This window comes from Microtus oregoni, unplaced genomic scaffold (assembly GCF_018167655.1).
Source record: "Microtus oregoni isolate MIOR12 unplaced genomic scaffold, Mior012 000047F_ref0000412, whole genome shotgun sequence".
In the NCBI taxonomy this organism is placed as follows: Eukaryota; Metazoa; Chordata; class Mammalia; order Rodentia; family Cricetidae; genus Microtus; species Microtus oregoni.
In genome coordinates this window covers 15428063-15448891 of record NW_024543221.1, presented here as the reverse complement: position 1 = coordinate 15448891, position 20829 = coordinate 15428063, and the positions used below count along the sequence as shown (strand labels likewise).

General features: G+C 42.8%; 2 protein-coding genes across 4 annotated transcripts in view; one reads left to right on the top strand and one right to left on the bottom strand.

Annotated features, from left to right (window-relative positions):
- Ints7 (integrator complex subunit 7) overlaps window positions 1–3543 on the bottom strand; it is a 57447-nt gene extending 53904 nt beyond the window's left edge. Inside the window, exon 1 of one of the 2 annotated variants that reach the window (XM_041635457.1) lies at window positions 3335–3543. In XM_041635457.1, coding sequence (XP_041491391.1) covers window positions 3335–3428 — 94 coding nt within the window. In that variant the 5' untranslated portion in view covers window positions 3429–3543. The remainder of the gene's footprint in view (window positions 1–3334) is intronic. The other variant, XM_041635456.1, reaches the window with a different exon arrangement.
- A 204-nt stretch (window positions 3544–3747) lies between these two features.
- Dtl (denticleless E3 ubiquitin protein ligase homolog) overlaps window positions 3748–20829 on the top strand; it is a 36179-nt gene continuing 19097 nt past the window's right edge. The window contains exons 1-8 of one of the 2 annotated variants that reach the window (XM_041635329.1): window positions 3748–3951; window positions 9872–9997; window positions 10789–10887; window positions 11586–11647; window positions 11727–11847; window positions 16411–16476; window positions 17639–17751; window positions 19709–19782. In XM_041635329.1, coding sequence (XP_041491263.1) covers window positions 3900–3951; window positions 9872–9997; window positions 10789–10887; window positions 11586–11647; window positions 11727–11847; window positions 16411–16476; window positions 17639–17751; window positions 19709–19782 — 713 coding nt within the window. In that variant the 5' untranslated portion in view covers window positions 3748–3899. Of the gene's footprint in view, window positions 3952–9854; window positions 9998–10788; window positions 10888–11585; window positions 11648–11726; window positions 11848–16410; window positions 16477–17638; window positions 17752–19708; window positions 19783–20829 lie in introns of both variants that reach the window. The other variant, XM_041635330.1, reaches the window with a different exon arrangement.

The following is a 20829-nucleotide window of genomic DNA, read 5'->3' as shown; positions in this document are numbered from 1 at the left end:
TAACAACCTAACCTGCCGTCTGGAAGAATTGCATATGCTTTTAGCTACAGAACCATCTCTTAAATTGATTCTCTTAGACACACAGCAATGAAAAATAATTTTTAAAGTGTCTTAAGACTATTCGAGAGTATAAACATCAGTGAATTTAAAAGAACTGAAGTCAGACAGGTTTGATGGTATAAGTCTGTATTTCTAGATGCTCAGGCTGAGGCAAGAGGATCACAGTTAAAAACTAACTTATGTGCAGGCCGGCTGAAGCACCTCAGTAAAAACCCCGCCTCAAAAAGGGGGTGGGGGAACTGAGGCATAGTTCAATGGTAGAGCTCCTGCCACGCACTCTCAGAGCTCTGTCTACTCCCTGGCACCAAAAAAAAAAGAAAGAAAGAAAAGAGAATACAAAAGAATACAACAAGCAAGCAAAACCACACATAGTTTATGTTCTCTATCACAACGGAACTGAATTAACAATCAGACAGAGAACATGATCTAGAAATCTTCCGAGTATTTGGTAATCGAACAGTGCATTGCTAAAGAGGGGGAAAGAACAACTCAGAAGAAGAAAATTTTTTAACAGAACGAAAATGACAATACAGTTTATATCAAATACTCATGTTAAGAAAGAAGAGATTCCAATAAGCTATAATGTAACATGCTGACATATAATAATGCAGTCTGTATGTGCGAAAATACTGGTTTAGAGCAAATAAGAGCTTTTGAGACTAAACAGATCACAGTCATATATAAAAGTGAGGCTGTGGTTTCAGTAAGTACTGAAAAGGGGCCTTGGATTTTGGATTACTTCATGTGATTTAGTCCAGTAAAGGGTCACCAACCAGACTGTACCGTGGAGAACTAGCTGCTGAACCCTGTCTTTGTCCCAGTTCTACTAACTTTAAAGGTTCACTTGTCAATGCCGGCAGAGTAAATTTAGTCTGGTGGTAAACAGTCTCAAGAAAAATAATCTGAATCCATATGGTTTGCATGTTTATTCCCCCCCCATACTTTTGACATGGTTTCTCTGTGTCACAATGCTAGCGGTCTGGAACTCACTTTGTAGACCAGGCTGGCCTTGAACTCAGAGATCAGCCTGCTTATACCTGCGTTGGGATCAAAGTCGCACACCACCACACCTATCTGTTTACCTGTTTACTTGTAAACTCAGCTACTATGCCGGGGAGTCAATCACCTGGCACACACAGTGGCTGAAGCCCTTCTCTCAGGACTGTGGAGTCACACCCTTGCTAACACCAACTACATTCGTGCCGACACGGGCTACAGGACAACCGTTGTCTTTGTCACAGGAGGATTAAGATGTGGGAAATCGGGTGGAGACATCCCAGGGGAAGTCCTCCTGACTCTCTGGCACCCCACCAGGGCTTTCACAAGTCACTGAATTCAGCAGCCTCACCAGTGCATCCTCTACAATCCCTCTCTCCCACTGCATGTGCAGCAAGAAAGGCCATGAGTCACCACCACTTCCCACTTTCACCTTTCCGGAGCCCAGCGACCATGAAGGCCACAGGTTGAGTAATGTCACTTAGTCTTTCTCTCTGTGTGAAGGAGACCTTGCTTATGGACAACTTCCAATCAACTGAGGGAAAAAATCCTTGGTCTGATAAGAATCTACATTAGGAAAAGCTATGCTTATTACAGTAATATGTGAGACTCTGCCTTTAGCAATGTCCCCGGGCCCAAAAGAGCTCGTGTCACATTGCCCTGTTCCTGGCTCGTACATTATCTCTCTGAGCTTGAGGCTCATCGGTAAAACATGCACCATTTACTGCTTACAAGTATGTATTTTATTTCAACTCTTCTTATAAAAAGGCTGTATTAACTTTCCCTGGATAACTTCAGCCTTTTCTTTGAAAGACTCTTATTTTCATTATGTGTATGCTGGGGGCGGTGGGAGACACATGTGCATTTTCAGCTTCCTGGAGTTACAGGCAGGAACGGAACTCTGTCCCCTGGAAAAGCAGTGTGGCCTCTCAAAAAGTCACCCATCCCTCCAGCACCAGCAAGGTTTCTAAAAACGTGAAACTCATTCTTACTGTGCACACAGGCGTGTGTGACTGCAGGCACAGGAGTACAACAGGCAGAAGACAACTCACAGGCGTCAGTTCTCTTCTTCCATGCGGGTTCCAGAGCTCAGTCAGGGGGTCAGGCTTGCCCAGCAAGCTGTTTTACCTGGTAATCCACCTCACTGACATGACGGCACATTTTTCGGAGGTAACGCTAGATGTCTTTTTTTTCCATGCCCCATCCAGATCCCTGTTCTACGTTATCTACTCTTAGCATGGGACAAGACCAACTACAATAAAGTGATATACAATACCTTTGAGAAGGAAATTATTATATAATATTTAAAGAATAAAGTTCCTATTATAACTTTATGTTTTAGAGACAAAAAGACCTATAGCTCGGTAAGAGTAAAGGCCAAAAAAACAGCAAAATATCAATTTTTGTTTCAAGAGTATGTACACCCAATTTGAAAGTGGTGACTTTTTTTTTTTTTTTTTGGTACATCAAAAGAAAGTAAAGGCTTTCTTTAAAAATCTAGGAATAATACCGGGTGTGGTGGCGTATGCCTTTATTCCCAGCATTCGGTGGCAGAGGCAAAGGCAGGCAGATCTCTGTGAGTTCGAGGTCAGCCTGGTTCCAGGACAGCCAGGGCTGTTACACACTTAAAACCCTCCCTGATTCTGGGGAAAAATAGAATCCAAGAACAGACCAGGAATACGGCTCAATTAGTGAAGTGTTTGGCACTGAATAAACCAAGCATAGTGGTGAACACCTGTAACTGTAGGACTCGGGAGGCTAAATGATAAAGTCGCTTTCCATAATCACATTAGCAGAACTGGAATTTAACTCCTAACCCCGAAGTTTCTTCTCTTAGCTACCTGCACAAGAGAAGCTAACTCGTGGAACTTGTCATATTTGCCAGATGTTCCCAGCCATGTGGAACCTGTTTCAGAACTCGTAATTGGCAGTCACACAAAACAAATCGCTGTAAAACGCTCCACGAACTCTTAAGGCTCTCTCGATGAAGACCTCATCTCCAGTGGACGTTTTAAAAATCACCTCAAAAATCATCACTGGTAGAAATGATCTCATTGACTGTTTGGGAAATGGGCAGACTGTGCCCCCAAGTGGTCAAAAGCGTCCTCGCTGGCACGGGCCCCTGGTACAGCTGTGCCAGACCAATCCAGCAGTCCTGCAGGCGCCGCCGCGCTTCCCGCCCCGCACATCAGCGCACGCGCCCTTCGGGCGTCTCCGGCCGCCGCCGCGGGGTGGCGCCACATCCCCCCGCCGACGGTCCGCCTGCTCCTGCCCCTACCTTTGTCCAGCTCCATGAGAGCAGAGTTAGCGTCCAGCTCCTGCTCGCCGTAGCCGGCGTCAGCCAGAAAAGACTTGGTTGAGTTTGACGCCATGACCGGAAGAGTTGCCCGACTCGCCTCGTCACCAAGATCGCAAACTCTGCCCAGGCACCGCCATCTTCCCCCGCCGCGGTCTCGCGGATTTTTTTTTTTTCCTCCCCCTCCGCGCGCCGTCAGGCAATGTACGCATGCGCCCCAGTCGCCCCGCGGTTCGCCAGCGCCTCGGTGGGGGCCCCCCGCGCAGGCGCTCAGGGAGCTCCTGAACCCTGGGTTCCCGCGGCCGAGCGAGGAGGGGGCGGGGCCTCGATGGGGGCGGGGCCTCCGAGGCGCCAGGACGCGGCGGCGAGAGCCAATCAGAGGGCGTGACGTCAGTTTGGCGCGGAGTTTGGCGGCCGGGGCTTCCAGTGGCGGGAGTTGGAGGCAAAAAACGGGTCGCTGTCTGGAGGCTGCCAGCGGCGGCTCTTGTGGGACTCGGGGGCGATCTTCTCGGCGTTTCCCTCGGCGGAGCCTTCTCCTCAGGGCCAGATGCTCTTCAACTCGGTGCTGCGCCAGCCGCAGCTCGGCGTCCTGAGGAACGGTGAGTAACGGTCCCAACGGCCGCCGGCCGACCGCTCGCTCGGCGCGGCGGGAATCACCTCCCCCGGGCGCTCCCCCTTGGATCACTGCCCACCTGGGGCCTCGAGGTCTCCCGCGGCGAGAGCGAGCCCGGGGAGCGAGGGCCGCCGAAGAAGACGGTGCCCTGGTCCCCTGCGGACGCTCCTCACCGCGGGCGAGCTCGTTGAAATCGGCGCGGAGGCCGAAGTCAGGACGGTTTGCGTGATCGGGCCTCCCGGGCCCCCTGGCTGCTGACGTCAATTTCGCGCGCTTGCACGGGGCAGTCGGGGGCGGGGGGCGCCCTGGGCCAGAGCCGTGCAGCGGTCCCTGCAGAGCTTGAGTGCTCCCTGCAAGTCAGATCAGGCTCCAGCGCGCATGGCCCCCAATTGGGGAACTCAGTCTAGCGGAGGAGACGCAAGGTCTGCTTTTCCAGACCCAAAGTCCCCCCCTCTCCGGTCCCATCACTGCGGGGTCCGGAAAGTTCTAAACTCCGGAATAAAAGATGCCCGTAGCCACACCCACGAGGTGACCCCGGGTAGCAGACTGAAGGGTATTGTTCCAGATGGGTTTTTTTGATGCACGCGGTAGATCCAGAAATGGGATTAAGTTTGTTTTTTCACTCCACGGTGGAATTCGGCCATATTCTCGTGTTAGCGTATAGAAAGCTCATTTCCTACAGTTCTTAAGGCAGTCGTACAGAACATCAGCGCTCAGACGCAATGTGTCCTTAAACTAAATCTTTGAAGTGGGCCTAAGAAAGCAATGTTGAGAAGATGAAAAGGTCCTTAACGTCCTGCTCCCATCAGAAACTTTGTATTCGTCCTTCTTCTCTGGACACCCCCGTAGTTAGGCTCTGCCTCTCTTTCTTCCTAGGACTTCGCGCAAGTGACTTTTCCCCGTGTTGGGAATGGCCGCCCTACACAATGGCTGTGAGCTGTCTTTAGAGTTTTAATGCCGCCTTCTTTTTATGTGACCAAAGAAGGCTATTCAGACTTTCTTTGTGGTACATTTTCTCTGTCCACTTCTCTCCTCTTCACAAATACTCGTTCAGCAGTAGGCACCAGAATTCATGTGTTGTTACCTCCTGAAATCAGTGCCTCTCCTTCCCCTCCATGTCGCTGTGCCACCGCTGGTCCCTTAAGCCTTCTCCCACACCTCGGGATTCTGCTGCAGCCCCCACTCTTACATTCCCTGTATTTTAGATTAACTTTTGTAAAAACTGTGGGTTGATTTTTTTCATACAAACATCTTAGTGCCCCAAACTGAGTTGGCTTTTCCCTAAAACCTGTTACCTACTTTGGGGAGTGATATTATTTTAAACTAATATCCCCAGCCAAAGCTTGGGAGTCACTCAAAGACTCCATTTTCCTTACTATTACATGTTCAAAGAGTTTCCCCTAAGCTTGCTTGAAACTCTCCTTTTCACCGTCCACCACATCCTGAGCCTGTCCCGTTTTCACCGTTTTTCTAAATTGAACCCTGACACTTTGCTCTCTGTATTATAACAAGCCTCCAAAATGTGCTTTTATTTCCTTTCCCCACTTATGTTTGTAAAATGGAAATATGATTACTCTTGTGGATTTTAAATCACATCTAAAGGTTTTTAGTATAATCTTAAACACGAAAAAGGTGTGATTTCTAATCTTATTTTGAATGTTAGCATCTTGAGATTTAAAATGCTAGTAAACTTTAACTGCATCTGGTACTATAAACAGCATAGCAACTTGATGGTGTGTTCCCTAGTAAATGAACAGACTAACTACATGGTTGTATTTTCTTCTGAATTTATTTCTTATTCTCCCCTCCCCCCCAATTTATCCTATTGTAATGTGTCCTTGAAAAGTTGTTTTTTTTTTAATGTGTGTGTGTTTTGTTTGTTTTCAAGACAGGGTATCCCTGAAACTTTGGAGCCTGTCCTGGAACTAGCTCTTTTAGACCAGGCTGGCCTTGAATTCACAGAGATCTGCCAGCCTCTGCCTCCCTAGTGTGTTCTACTACCTTGAAAAGTTCTTATCACCCTTTCATACCCCCATCAAAAAACCAGTATAGTGCTTTTTTCTGTGGTTTTAATGCTAGTGAGTCCTGAAAGTTTCCATTGGTATGAATTATCACCATAGATACTAACAGTAGACAATTGTTAGAAGCTAAATAACATTTTACAATGTTTTAAGCAAAAAGCAAAAATTTATTGAAAAATGCATCTTTTAAAGAAATGGATTTATGATATCATAAGAAATATGTCTTATCAATTGTCTCATGATTAAGATGTCACTAATTTTTATTTAAAAATATGTCATGGACACTTAGAAGTCTATCTTGCGACAATGCAAGGTGTGTATGACGCAGGTGTGAGACCACCTTCCTTTATAAGAACAGAAGGGGAAGAGGCAAAGGCGCCAGGAAAGGGAGTCCCCACCCTCCCAGGTTTTGAAAATGATGCTGTGTGGAAGCTATGGAATGTCAGAGTGGTGACCCTCTGGAAACAAGAGGCCTTATTTCTTGTATTTCCTGTATGGCCCTCGTCAGCTTTCCATTGAGAAAGGAATGGGCTTTTCCAGATGAGTGTGGGGGCAGGGCAACACTACAGGTTCCTGTTGGGGAGCTGCAGAGGGATGGCCGAAACTCAACAAGTCGCTTTAGCCGCTTGTTGCTTGAACATTAGTGCAGGTAAAGAGGCAGATCTGATGGGCTGGCTTAGTTGTGAAGTTCCAGAGCATACTGTAGCTTGTTGCTTGAACATTAGTGCAGGTAGAGAGGCAGATCTGATGGGCTGGCTTGGTTGTGAAGTTCCAGAGCATACTGTAGCTTGTTGCTTGAACATTAGTGCAGGTAAAGAGGCAGATCTGATGGGCTGGCTTAGTTGTGAAGTTCCAGAGCATACTGTAGCTTGTTGCTTGAACATTAGTGCAGGTAGAGAGGCAGATCTGATGGGCTGGCTTGGTTGTGAAGTTCCAGAGCACATTGTAGCTTGTTGCTTGAACATTAGTGCAGGTAAAGAGGCAGATCTGATGGGCTGGCTTAGTTGTGAAGTTCCAGAGCATACTGTAGCTTGTTGCTTGAACATTAGTGCAGGTAGAGAGGCAGATCTGATGGGCTGGCTTGGTTGTGAAGTTCCAGAGCATACTGTAGCTTGTTGCTTGAACATTAGTGCAGGTAAAGAGGCAGATCTGATGGGCTGGCTTAGTTGTGAAGTTCCAGAGCATACTGTAGCTTGTTGCTTGAACATTAGTGCAGGTAGAGAGGCAGATCTGATGGGCTGGCTTGGTTGTGAAGTTCCAGAGCACATTGTAGCTTGTTGCTTGAACATTAGTGCAGGTAAAGAGGCAGATCTGATGGGCTGGCTTAGTTGTGAAGTTCCAGAGCACACTGTAGCTTGTTGCTTGAACATTAGTGCAGGTAGAGAGGCAGATCTGATGGGCTGGCTTAGTTGTGAAGTTCCAGAGCACACTGTAGCTTGTTGCTTGAACATTAGTGCAGGTAGAGAGGCAGATCTGATGGGCTGGCTTGGTTGTGAAGTTCCAGAGCACACTGTAGCTTGTTGCTTGAACATTAGTGCAGGTAGAGAGGCAGATCTGATGGGCTGGCTTAGTTGTGAAGTTCCAGAGCATACTGTAGCTGCAGTTTTACTTGGTTTCCTTTTGAATTTGTGTGTTGTAGCCATTAGACTCTAAAATCCTACACCGCGTGCGTGTACATTTCTTTAGGAAAATTTCCAATTTACTCTTTTAGATAGGTGTTTGTGAACCTAACATTCTTTTTGTGGTCTTTCACAAATTATTTACAATGATATTTGTTGTTAAAATTATGGAGCAATGTCCCCATGAGCAATTATTAAATCTAGTTTAAGTTCCTTTTCTACTTTCTGCTCATTCCTTCTCAGACTAGATTTGGCTGAGGTCCTGCTGGGCTAAGCTGTCTTCTCTGTGAGAAGAGTTCCCTCTCTCGTCACTTTATCAAGTCCTTCTGCTGTGCAAAGGAAGGCAGTCATACGTCCCCATCTTAGACCTTGCAGCATGTCTCAAGATCTACAAATTTCTGGGTGTCCATTACAGATTTTTAAATGAACAAAAACGTGAGAATTGGCAATGCCCTAAGATGGGAGTTTAGCAGTGGTCTCAACTTCTCTGCTCCTTAGTTACTAATTACTTGTTGAATAAATGTTTCTCCTACTGAGGCTGAACATGGAATGGGTGGTAGTGGTGCACACCTTTAATCTCTGCAGCACTCAGGAGGCACAGACACGTGCATCTCTGAGTTTGAGGACAGCCATGAACTACACAAAGAAAACAAAATATCAAAGTTTTTGACTGCTAATACGTTCCAGGGCTTCAAGAAGCCCGAGCGGTAAAATCTATGCAAATCTGAAACATTTCTTGTCCTCAAGTATTTTGGATAAGAACATTCAACAGAGCCAACCCTGAGGACATGAATGCAGAAGAACCGGTCCTGCCCCTCACTCATTGCTGTCAGGGTGAACTAGCCAGGGCGATGCTGGAGAACTAACTTGGTGATGAGGACGGAGAAGTAGTCTGCTGGAGCAGTCTGCAGACCCAAAGCTCAGGATCTCCGCAATACAGGGCAACAGCAGGGTATCCAAGGCGGCTCAATGAGTGCCCAGCATCAGAGGCCTCAAACTAGACCAGTGACTCTTTTCAGTGAACACTTACAAGTAAAGATATATGGACAAAAGGGTTTACTGTGTGACTCCCTGTGTCGTGTCATACATACTGCGGCTTCCATGACAAGATTGTTAGGGTTTTTTTTCCTCTTTTTCTTTTAAATTTTCTTTTAATTTTGGGGAGCATTGCAGAGGCAAATGGCAGATGCGAAGGGACGGAGAAATGAATGGAATCAAGATGCATGATGTGAAAGACAGATTGAATAAATAAAAAGAAAGTAAAAAGATAAACTAGTAAGAGAACAAAAGGAATATTCAACCTTTGTATACTTAAAATGAACCAATTTACATATTAATATAAACTAAATTTTGGATGATGACTTACTATTTTAGGATCGTGATGTACATTAGAAACTTGCTTTCTTTCTGAATGAAATGAAAATTTAAGTCATTTTCCAAAGCCTCCCTGACCTTCTTTTAAGTCATTCTCACATGTATTAAGATACTATGAGTGGGTTCCTGTTAGAATTATAGGATTCTAGAATTCACTCTTAGGGAAAAAGAAGTTTAAATTACTAACAAATATGGTACTAACTACAGTAGGCAGGTTGATACAGTAACTCTGTGAATGTTGATTGTATATGATTTCTATTTACTTGAGAGTTTCTCATTAGAGACTCAAAATGGACTTGTCATGGAAGGAGTAACAGTTTAATTGTTAATGCTTTACAATTTAATTGGTAATATTTTGGCTGTTTCTTTGCTACAAGTCAGGTCTCTTTAATGTACAAGGACACTGGTGATAATCATAACTAATTTTCTACATTTAAGGTGCTAAAACCAAACTGGTGGCCACGCCTTTAATCCCAGCACTTGGGAGTCAGAGGCAGATGGATCTCTGTGAGTTCAAGGCAAGCGTAGGTTACATTATGAATTCAAGGACAGCCAGAGCTCTGTGTAGTGAGATTCTGACTCAGAAAACCTATACATACACACACACTCTAACCTAATTGGCCTCCACAGAAGTTAGAGTTTGCTTTGATTATTCCCCCCCCCTTTTTTTTTCTTGGAGAGTCATAGATAGTGAGTGGATCTAAGTTAAATATGTAAAGTTCTATATGAACGAATATTTAGCCAAGTATGGTAGCTCATACCAATTATCCCCATCATTTGAGAGGCAGAAACAGGAGACAGGCCACAGAACTAACAACACTTTTCTCCAGATACGTGGGAAATGCTAAAACATGTTTACATTTTCATTCTTAAAGGAGTTGTCTTGTTTTAGGGTGGTCTTCACATTACCCTCTGCAATCCCTTCTAAGTGGTTATCAGTGCAACTGTAATGACGAGCACACATCGTATGGAGAAACAGGAGTTCCCGTTCCTCCTTTTGGATGTACTTTCTGTACAGGTAAGGGAATGACCGCGCTAAACCGGAGCAGAACTTTATTTCCTACTTAGAGGGAAAATACACTTGGAAAAAAAAGTAACTTTGATAGATATTAAAATTATTCTAAGTGTTCAACTGTGGTTTATATGGTAGAGGTATTTATTTATTTATTTATTTATTTATTTATTTTCGAGACAGGGTTTCTCTGTAGCTTTTGGTTCCTGTCCTGGAACTAGCTCTTGTAGACCAGGCTGGCCTCAAACTCACAGAGATCCGCCTGCCTCTGCCTCCCGAGTGCTGGGATTAAAGGCTTGCGCCACCACCGCCCGGCGGTAGAGGTTTTTAAAATGAGTTTTTCAGTCATCTTAAAAATGTGAGCAGAAATAGAAATTCTTATCTCCAGTCTTATAGTTTAATATGGTTTATAAAAGGGAAAACCACCAGCAGGCTTGATCAGCTGGTGGTCTGTGTCTTACGTTTCTTTGCCATTGGCCAGTACCACTCTTGATTTAGCTCTTTTTAAGTCAGAATATCTGGAGACAATTTTGATGGTTTTTGAGTTGTTTTTTGTTTGTTTTTAATGTGTGTGTATGTCTGTGCGCCACAGAGGCCAGAAGAAGGCCTTGGATCCCTAGGAACTGGAGTTACACACAATTGTGACCTGCCATGTATATGTGGGAATCAAATCCCAGTTCACTGTAAGAGCAACAAATGCTCTTGACCTCTAAGCCATCTCTCCAACCCTGTTTTGAATCATTAAATACATTTGTGCTCATTTGGAAACTCGTCATGTGTTATTTTTTTCTATTCAGCTCCCAGTATGGAGCATATATTAGCAGTTGCCAATGAAGAAGGCTTCGTCAGGTTATATAACACAGAGTCACAAACTAGCAAAAAGACATGCTTCAAAGGTAAGTCTCTTAAGTTTTGACATTTTTTTATTCATAAAGCCTTTGGTAAATTACTATTAATGTAGATGTAGTGAACTTAGGACACAGTATTAAGATTGTGGTCCGGCTTGGGTGGAATACATGCACATGTAAGATCAGTGAGCCATAAGTTCCTCCACAGGAGGAGGGGTGAGAACATGCACACCTTGAATGTCAGACTAAAGTTGTTTCCTTGTTAGGACTTGAAGGTTTAGGCCTAGGGAATATTTGAAAAGATTCAACTTTAGAGAATGCTTCTAGTACTCAGACAGTTATTTATATCAGGGAGGGCTTTGGGTAAATGCATGCTATGTTTACTTGAGTTGGAGGCCAGAGGTTGGAGTTCCATGTTTGCCTGTAGTAGTCTGCCTTTCCTTTTGAGACAAGGTCTTCCATTGAACTGGAGGTCATTAGTTTTATTATACTGTGTGGGTGCTGGGATTTGAACTTGGGCTTTACTACCTGAGCCCTCTCCCCAGCTTCAGTGGCTTTAGATGGCAGCTCTCACAGGTATCGGGGAGACGTGTGATATCTGTGACTCCATAATGCACTTTGGTGCATTGACAGTAGAGTACTAGCCACTGTCTTATCGTTGACACTTGAAGGTGTTGAAACTTCTGTTGGTATCACTGTCATAGCACACAGTCTGGATATGTCACACCTATATTTTCTTTGTTTAGAATGGATGGCTCACTGGAATGCTGTCTTTGACTTGGCCTGGGTCCCTGGTGAATTTAAACTTGTAAGTGACTTTTATTAGGCCTGAGTAGATGCAGAGAAAAGATTTCTTCCTTAAATTTAACTATATCATTTTTTGGAAGGTTACAGCAGCGGGTGATCAAACAGCCAAATTTTGGGATGTAAAAGCTGGTGAGTTGATGGGAACATGCAAAGGTCACCAGTGCAGCCTCAAGTCTGTAGCTTTTTCCAAGTTTCAAAAAGGTAGGTTGTTTATCATTTTATCTCCTTAAGGTGGGGAGACACAGTTCTTCCTGTCTTTGCCCTGTCAAAGTTGTCTATTTAATCTAGCTAGGGGTTGGGGATTTTAGTATAACTAAAAATCTTAATGAAGTTGGTTAAGGCCCATTAAATTTTTTTCATTTATTTTTTAATGTGTATGGATGTTTTGCCTGCATGTATGTCTGTGCACTGCATGTTCTGTGCCTGTGGAGACCGGAAGAGGGCTTGGATCCTCTGGAACTAGAGCTAAGAAGGTTATGAGTCACCATGAGGGTGCTGGGAATCAAACCCAAGTCCTCTGGAAAAGCAGCGCTCTTAACTTCTGAGCTCTCTCCAGCCCCTTGTTTCCATTCTTAGGTGTTTTCTCCTGCTTGTCCTAGGAAGTTAAAAAGTCTTACAGCAATTTTGATTTTTTTTTTCCTATGGCCAACTTTGAAGATGGATAAGATAGTATTATTGTTAAATATTTGAGTTTTTTGAGATAGGGTCTTACTATGTAGCCATGAAGACCTTACTATGTAAACAGCCTGGCCTGTAATTCCCAGAGATTCCTCTGCTTCTGCCTCCTGCATACTGGTATTAAAGGCATATGCTATTGTGCTTGGCAAAATACCCTTTTTAAAAAAAGGAATATTTTCATTTATATTCAGGAATATTAAGCTGAGCTATTGAGTTGGGTTTTGGCAAAGTTAAATTTTTTTATTATTTTCTTGAGACAGAGTCTCAGACTACCCAGAACCTTGTGATGCCCCCACCTCAGCCTGCCAAGTTAGTATTACAGGCGTGCACCTCTGCTCTCAGTTCACAAAGCTTCTTTATTCTGCTGTAGTTGCTATTAAGCTGAAATTCTGAAGACTCGGTGTATGTCATGAGTTTCAGTAGCCACATAACTTTTCATTAACATGTATGTTGTGTGAAGTTAAAAATGCCTGTCTTCAGCCAGGCAGTGGTGGCGCATGCCTTTAATCCCAGCACTCGGGATGCAGAGGCAGGTAAATCTCTGTGAGTTCAAGGGCAGCCTGGTCTACAGAGCGAGAAAGGGAAGCACTATATCTTTCAGTGCCTTTGCTTTTTTTTTTAAAAGTGTACACGGGCGATGGTGGCGCACGCCTTTAATCCCAGCACTCGGGAGGCAGAGGCAGGCGGATCTCTGTGAGTTCGAGACCAGCCTTGGTCTACAGAGCTAGTTCCAGGATAGGCTCCAAAGCCACAGAGAAACCCTGTCTCGAAAAACCAAAAATAAAAAAAAAAAAAGTGTACATGTGAATAAGTGTATGCCAGTGTCATATAAAAGAAAAGACATTGGGTTGTACATGGAGCTAATGGGCTTCTCTCCTGACTGCTAGTATATGAGTTAGCCTAGTTGGAAACTGCCCACAAGTTCTCATAGTTTGGTCAGTGGAACAGGTTAGGTGGTAGCCTGCACAGAATGACTTATAGCTAACATTTTTTTTTTTTTAGACTTTGCAATGTCATTTTGATTGGGTCTTCATTTCTTAATTCAGTTTGGTTAGTATTTAATATCATTTAATTAATGAAAGTAATTGTGAGCATTAAAAGGTGAGGTGTGAACTCACTTTTTAAAACCTAGAGACTATAAATGCCCAGTAGAGATTTTGAATGGAATTTGTTTTGTTTTTTAAGTTTTATAGTAGTGTAGTAGAAAAGTTCCTTGGCCCAGTCATTCAGTCTTAAATGAACAGGATGCAGGTGATCCTAACTGGCCATGATGATGGCTAATGAAGTTTATCTCCCCTGGATGCTACCTTCTAAAGATTGGTAGATGAGACATATGTACGCTTACTTTGTTTGGCCAGACAGAAGAAGATAGCGTTAGAATTTCTGGTAGATAATTAAAATTACCTAAACTTATTACTAAGTCTTCTAAAAGTTTGTATATATTTGAACCTTTCTCATTTCTTTAGTTTGAAGCCAGTTCCTCACCCTAAGTCAGTGGCTCTCAACCAGTGAACATTGGTTAGCTGAAGATTTTTTTTTTTTTTTGGTTTTGGTTTTGGTTTTGGTTTTTCGAGGCAGGGTTTCTATGTGGTTTTTTTGGAGCCTGTCCTGGAACTAGCTCTTGTAGACCAGGCTGGTCTCGAACTCACAGAGATCCGCCTGCCTCTGCCTCCCGAGTGCTGGGATTAAAGGCGTGCGCCACCACTGCCCGGCCTAGCTGAAGATTTTTTAAACATGCTAATTAATTAAAGGGTAATCTCTGGGAAGTGAGCCAGGTGATTTTTTTTTTTTTTTAAGACCTCATCACGGATTTAGGACCTTGCACAGCTAAGGTTGAGGAATGTTTTTATAGCTTTTTAATTTAAACTTATTTTGAGAATTTCATCTGAGTACTACATTTATTACATCATTTCTACCCCTTCCCCTCCGACTCCTCCCATATAACTCCACCTTCTCAAATTTATGATCTTTTAAATTATTTTTGCATACACATGTATGTATGTGTCAGGTTTCTGTAGCTGTGTGGTCACTGCTAATCTTACAGTCAATTTCTGCTTGATTATAGGCAACCCTCCCGACAATTTTGTTTCTTGATTTCCTCATTATTAATCACGAGTATGATAAAGCTTATAGCCATTTGGAGACAAGACCCAAAAGTAAAAAAAAAAAAAGTTCTATGAATTTTGAACTTTGGTTGACTAGGAAAGTGGGCCATATGTACAAACTGGCTATATGACCGCTTTGTGGTATGATTAAGGGGAAAGCTTTATTCTACATAGGAGAGAGAACAGCCAGAAAGACTTCTGGAAGAGTCTAGAACAGAGAAAGTAGTAGACTGAACATGGCCAGAGACACAAGAGCAGAGATAGAGGGAGAGGTGAAGTAAGAGGAGGGTGGACAGAGATAGCGTAGCTGAAATAGCAGGGATACAAGGGGAATGAGGAGCTGGGGGTAGAAGGAAGCCCCTGCGCTGGGGAAGTTTAGGGTAGAGGAGGTAAGAAGAGCTAGAATGCTATCATGGACTAAAATGTATAAGAGGAGGCCAGCATGGGCTTTCGCATGCTAATAACACCACAGACAGCCATTTGTACTTCTTCCTGTTGGATTTGGGGGACGGGGAGTTTCCTTTGGACCTGACAGTAGTTACAGTACAACCTACTGAGTCCTTTGAGAGTTGCTTGTATATACATGTATTTAAGAATGACCACTGGGGATTAAAAACTTATCAGGGGCTGGTCCATAGAGAAAATTGATTTCCCTCTCTCTGCAACCATTGATTTCCCGTAGTCTTCATCTAAGGATGAAGTCTTGTGAAATTTCCTCTACACATGCTTCGTGTTGGCTGGTACTGTCCTGTGCTCCTTGATTAGGCAGCCACATTATTGAGATTTCAAAGGTGCAGCAGCCATTATATCTTGAAGACACTGTCTCAAAGCAGCTGTTGTGCTTGTCTGGCCCTTTGACACTCCAGCTCCTGTCGTGTTCACTAGACTTGTGTGCAGGGCTATGCTATAGGTGTACCCGTTGAGGTGGGCACACAGCATTTCGGATAGCTATGGTTTCTAAATAGTTTGCATCTGCTGCAAAAAGGAGCTGCTTTGATGAGGGCGGACACCACTTTTACCTGACTGGAAACTGTATCGCATACCTTAGAATTTGCTTATTTAAACAGTTTTTTAGTTTATTGAGAGCTGCACAGTAATTGATACAGGAAGGCAGTGACTCGTTTAGTTTGTTAACCTCAATCACATCATCCAGAGACGCGACTGAGTCTGGAGACAGAAGTCTCCAGCCTCCTACTCCAGCAGCTCTTCCTGTGACAGAGCCCTCGCCACCTCCAAAGGAAGGCGGACTCATTTGCTGTGGTCTAGTCACTTGATTTAGTTAATTCCTACAAAATTGTGTATTTTTGTTCATCATCTACAAAGCTCTCATGCTATTTTGGTACTTTGTTCAATTTATAGCTATTATAGTTGAGTCAGTTGGTTAAATGCTCACTTTCCCATATAAGAAGCAGAATTTCTTTTTAATTTTTTTTTTATTTATACACACATTTTGCACTGAACCTAGGGTCTTGTGTATACACTGGGTGAATACTATGTTACTGAAGCCATGCACCTAACTTTCACTTTTACTTAAAAAATAAAACCTTACAAATCGATGTCAGCTCTATGTTCTGTTCCATCCCAGTGCGTCCTTCCGTGCCCAGAGCAGTCTTTTTACAGATGGCATGATACTGCATATTCTCATGCTTGGACAATACACTTGCCAAACTGGAGTATGGGCTTTATAGTCGTGCTGCCAAGAATACTTGTGGGAGTTATCTTTTTCAATGCCCATTTCTCATCTGTAAAATAGGAAGAGTAATGCCCACCTACTAGATTGACAGAAAAAAATCAAGATAATGTGTGAAAAACATATAGCATAGTTTATATTATGTAAGGTAGTAAGCTCTCCTCTGTGTTAACAATTGCTTGATCATTTTACTAGACTCTGTAGTGCCAAATACAGGACTTTTGGAGAAATTTAAATGGAAATATGTCTTTGACTAGTTTTGCCAACATCTTGATGAACTCTTTCCCACAGCCGTATTCTGTACAGGTGGGAGAGATGGCAACATTATGATCTGGGACACAAGGTGCAACAAAAAAGGTTAGTTTTCTATTGATTCTGATGAATGTGGTATCACCTATGCATAGTAACATAATAAGATGCTCACAATAGAATGGCCATGTCAGTGTTCTCATCGGACACCAGCAGGGGGCACTGTGTTCACAGTCCTACTGTTCTGCTCATTGCTCAAATCTCAAGATAATAATTATTACAAAGCTATTAACTTACGTGTTTTTGTTTTGTTTGTTTGTTTTGCTGTTGTTGTTTTATTTTTTTGAGACGGGGTTTCCCTGTGTAACAGTTATAGCTGTCCTGAAACTTGTGTTTTTAATCTTAATATTGTCTCTGAATTATAATTCAATTTGCCTAAATTATTGATAGAATTGAAACTACTAATGCATAGGTTCACTGGATAAAGGTTTGCTTAGGGTATTTTGTTTGTTTTTAATTTTCATTTTGGGGCCGGCAAGACACCTCATCAAATAAAGGTGCTTGTCCTCAAAGCCTGACTACCTGAGTTGAGTTCTCATATGGTAGAAGGAGAGAACAAAGTCCCTCAAGTTGTCCTCTGACACCATTGGATATTCCCCTCCCTCACCCTTCACTAAAAAATACATTTTCCCTTTTACTTTTAAAGAAGTGGTTGAAATTAAAGCGTGTATTGTGCTGTGGTGGTGTAAAGCATGTGGTCATTGATGTGCTTACTGCTAGTTTACATATTGATTTAAAAATATTAATAAGCTATTTTGTGGAGCAGTTTTTGCTTCATAGCAACATTGAAGTGCTCAACACCTGTACATACACAGCCTTCGCAGTATCAGCACCCTACATGCAGGTGGTCGTAGATTTTTCAACTGGTAAATGTTTATTGACACTTGATCACCCCAAATCCATAATTTGCATTAGGGTTTATTCTTCATGTTATATATGATATGGATATTAACAAGTAGATGATATGTCTTCCATTATAATACATAGACTAGTTCATCACCCTAAACTAAGTCTGTGCTCTGGTGTTCATATCTGCTTCCTCACTAAGCCTTGCCTCCATTTTTGTTTTTGACCTGTCTCCGTGGTTTAATTAACTGTTTTATATTTTACTAGTTAGCCAAAATTTTAAGGTCCTGTGTAAAAATGTTCAAATGCTATGTTCTGTTTGAAATTAGAAAACATTAAAATCAATTTCCTTGGAACCTTTCAGATGGATTTTATAGACAAGTGAATCAGATCAGTGGAGCTCACAATACTGCAGACAAGCAAACCCCTTCAAAACCCAAGAAGAAACAGAATTCAAGAGGACTTGCTCCTTCTGTGGTAAGGTTTAGAGAAGGATATATATAACTAGGGTTTGTTGTTGTATATGTTTCAGCTGGCCTGGAATATGAGGTACATGGCTTCAGTAGCATAGCATTTCCCAGTACAGCTATGAAGTAGCAACGAAAATAATGTTATGCTCACATGAGGAACTGTATTAAAGGGTCACAGCGTTAGGAAGGTTGGGAACCACTGCTCTAAAACAGTGGTTAAAAAATAAAAACAAACTGAGTCATTGCTAACTACTTAAAATGAACATCTTAAGTAACTGCAAGATCTTCTCCCAATCTTGAGGATGTAGGTACAGTGCTTGATAAACCAGAGGAAGTGAGTGAATTGTCACCCGGGAGTGGGGGCTGTACCCTGGCTCTCAGAACTAACAAGCAGGCTGACTAACATTGTTTCAGCTACCCAGAGCCAGTCCTTGGCATGCATGATGCCTTATTTCAGTCTTTGCTGGCACTCTTGCTCCCTGCAGAGTATGCAGGCCTCATGTCTCCCAGTGTTCTGAGAATGGCCTGCAGCTCTCTTATTTACTCTGGGCTACCTGGGTCTTCCCAGTTCCCTGGATGTAGCCTAGGAAGAGTGACTCGCAGTCACTCGGGAGCTGGTAGTATTGGGGTGGGGGAACTGCCCTGCTTTGGAAGGTGACTGGTTGCTTCTTACAGCATTGAGGGCAGCTACAGGCATGTGTGGGAAGTCAAGTTCAGCTTATAAGACCCCTCCAGCCCCCTGCAGCAGCCTGGCCTTTTTATCTTAGATGGCTCATACATGCCTGCAAATATGACCATCTTATAGCCTGACACTGCTACAAGGTATGAAGTAGACAGAAGCTCAAGCCATGCCCGTGGTACATCTTTTTTCTAGAAAAGGACATGGCCGTTGATTTCATTAATGCAGTTTTCTGATGTTCCTGGTATGTAAGGTCTGAATAAATACTTACCGAAAAGTATAACTGCTATACTATTATGACTGAAGGCTGCATCCTTCGTTGGATTGACTGCAAGAGAACTTGTGGGGCAGTGGCCCTTGGGAGATAAGGCTCTCCTAACCTGCACCTTCCCTGCACATGGAACAAATGGCTTGCATGGAGAGATCAGAGGAACCAGTTCTCCTGTACCATGTGGATTCTGAGTATTAAACTCAGTTCTTCAGGCTTGGAAGCAAGCAGCTGCCTTTACCCATGAACCATCTTACCAACCTAGGGAACGTGTGGGTGTGGTTTGTTTGGTGAAGGTTGTTTTTGTGGTTTGTTTGTTTTTTGAGACAGGATCTCTACATTGCCCTGGCTGTCCTGTAACTGTAGACAGGTGGGCCTCAAGCTCAAAAGATATCTGCCTGCCTCTGTCTCCCAATGGGATTAAAGGCATGTTTCCTTTTTTTGTTTTTGTTTTAATTATGACATCCTTTTTCCACTTCCTTTTACTTCCCCTACTCCTCCCTGATCTCCCTCAAAATCATGGCTTCCTTGTCTTTGTTATTGCTGCACTTAAATATATTTAGGTATGTATGTATGTATATATATATACATGTATATATATATACATACATACATACCTAAATATATTTAAGTATAACCTATTGGGTTTGTTTAGCGTATGTGATTTCAGGGCTGTCTGCATGGTATTGAATAACTGTGAAGAGGAGTCCTTCCTAGGAGAGACTTTCTCCTACGTTCAGCATTCCTTAATTGCCTTTGTTCTTTGTCTATGTGTGGGGCCCTGTGAAATTTCCTCCTTCCATGTTAGCCTGTCTGGTAGTGTTGTGCTTGGGGTCTTCTTTAGGCAGTCATATTTATTATAAAGGTATGCTTAACAGTGAGGCTTCCTGACATTTCTAGAAGACACAATCTCACAGCAGCTTCAGGAAAGCTAATTTTAAGTACCTTTTTCTCAAACTGGTGAAAGCTGTGATGACCAAAACAGAATTTCCTTCTTTTTCTCTCTTGTGCTATTAGGATTCCCAGCAGAGTGTTACTGTGGTCCTCTTCCAGGATGAGAACACATTAGTCTCAGCGGGAGCCGTGGATGGGTAAGAGACTATTTCTTCTTTTTCCCCAGTGCCTTTTGAGAGCTGCTGTAGTACCTAGTCTCATTAAACTGATTATATATGTGCCTTTCTCTCAACATTGTGGGTGCTGTAGTTGGGAAGAAGTTTACAAGTCACAGTAGAAAATAAACGGCCAGAACTCCTCAAATAAGTGTGATAATTCGTGGGCTATGCTTAGCACATAGGGGCAGTGTTTGCTGCTGGGGGGTGGTGAAAGCTTGCTTGTCTTTTAATGGTACACTTAAGACCTATCTCTATATACTTATCTATGATTGATCTAAATTTTGATGGCCAAGTAAGTCTGTAGTGCTTATTCATTTCTCTTTCTACAAAGTCCTGTAGAAAACAGGTTATTTATGTGCAGGAACTCTTTAAAGTGTACCTCTTTGCCAATTATATTTCCAAATGCATTATTATATTCAAGGTTTGTTTTATTTGGTTTTGGGTTTTTTCTAGACAGGGTTTCTCTGTAGCCTTGACTGACTGTCCTGGCACTCGTTTTGTAGACTAGGCTGACTTTGAACTAACAGATCTGCCTGCTTTGCCTCCTGAGTGCTGGGATTAAAGGTGTGCACCGCCACTTGGTTCTTTCAAGATTTTGATTTAAAATGTCTTACTAATTAATACTTCTATTATTTCCTGTGGGCATTAAAATCCTTACATGAACCAAGTTCTTAAGCAAGATTGGGGAGTTACCTAAAGTTACCTCTGTGTCTGTGAATTAATATGAAAGTTTGCAGTTTATTTCTAAAGATGCTGCCGTTTTATGACAAGTGTATAATTTCTGATTACCCACAAAATAGGAATAAGGATGAAGACAGCCCAGTGGATGAAATGAAAAGCATTTTCCCCTTTCACAGGAAAAAGTATTTAGTTAAGGAGTTATGTGCAGAAAGAGGGCATAGGAGTATGCACCCTGCATTTCAGGGGAAAATGACTTAGGAAGTTTTTTTTCTAGAGGAACAATGAAACAGCGACAATCGGCATCTAACTCCATTTTCCTTTTCCCGCTACCCTGGAGTAAGTGCC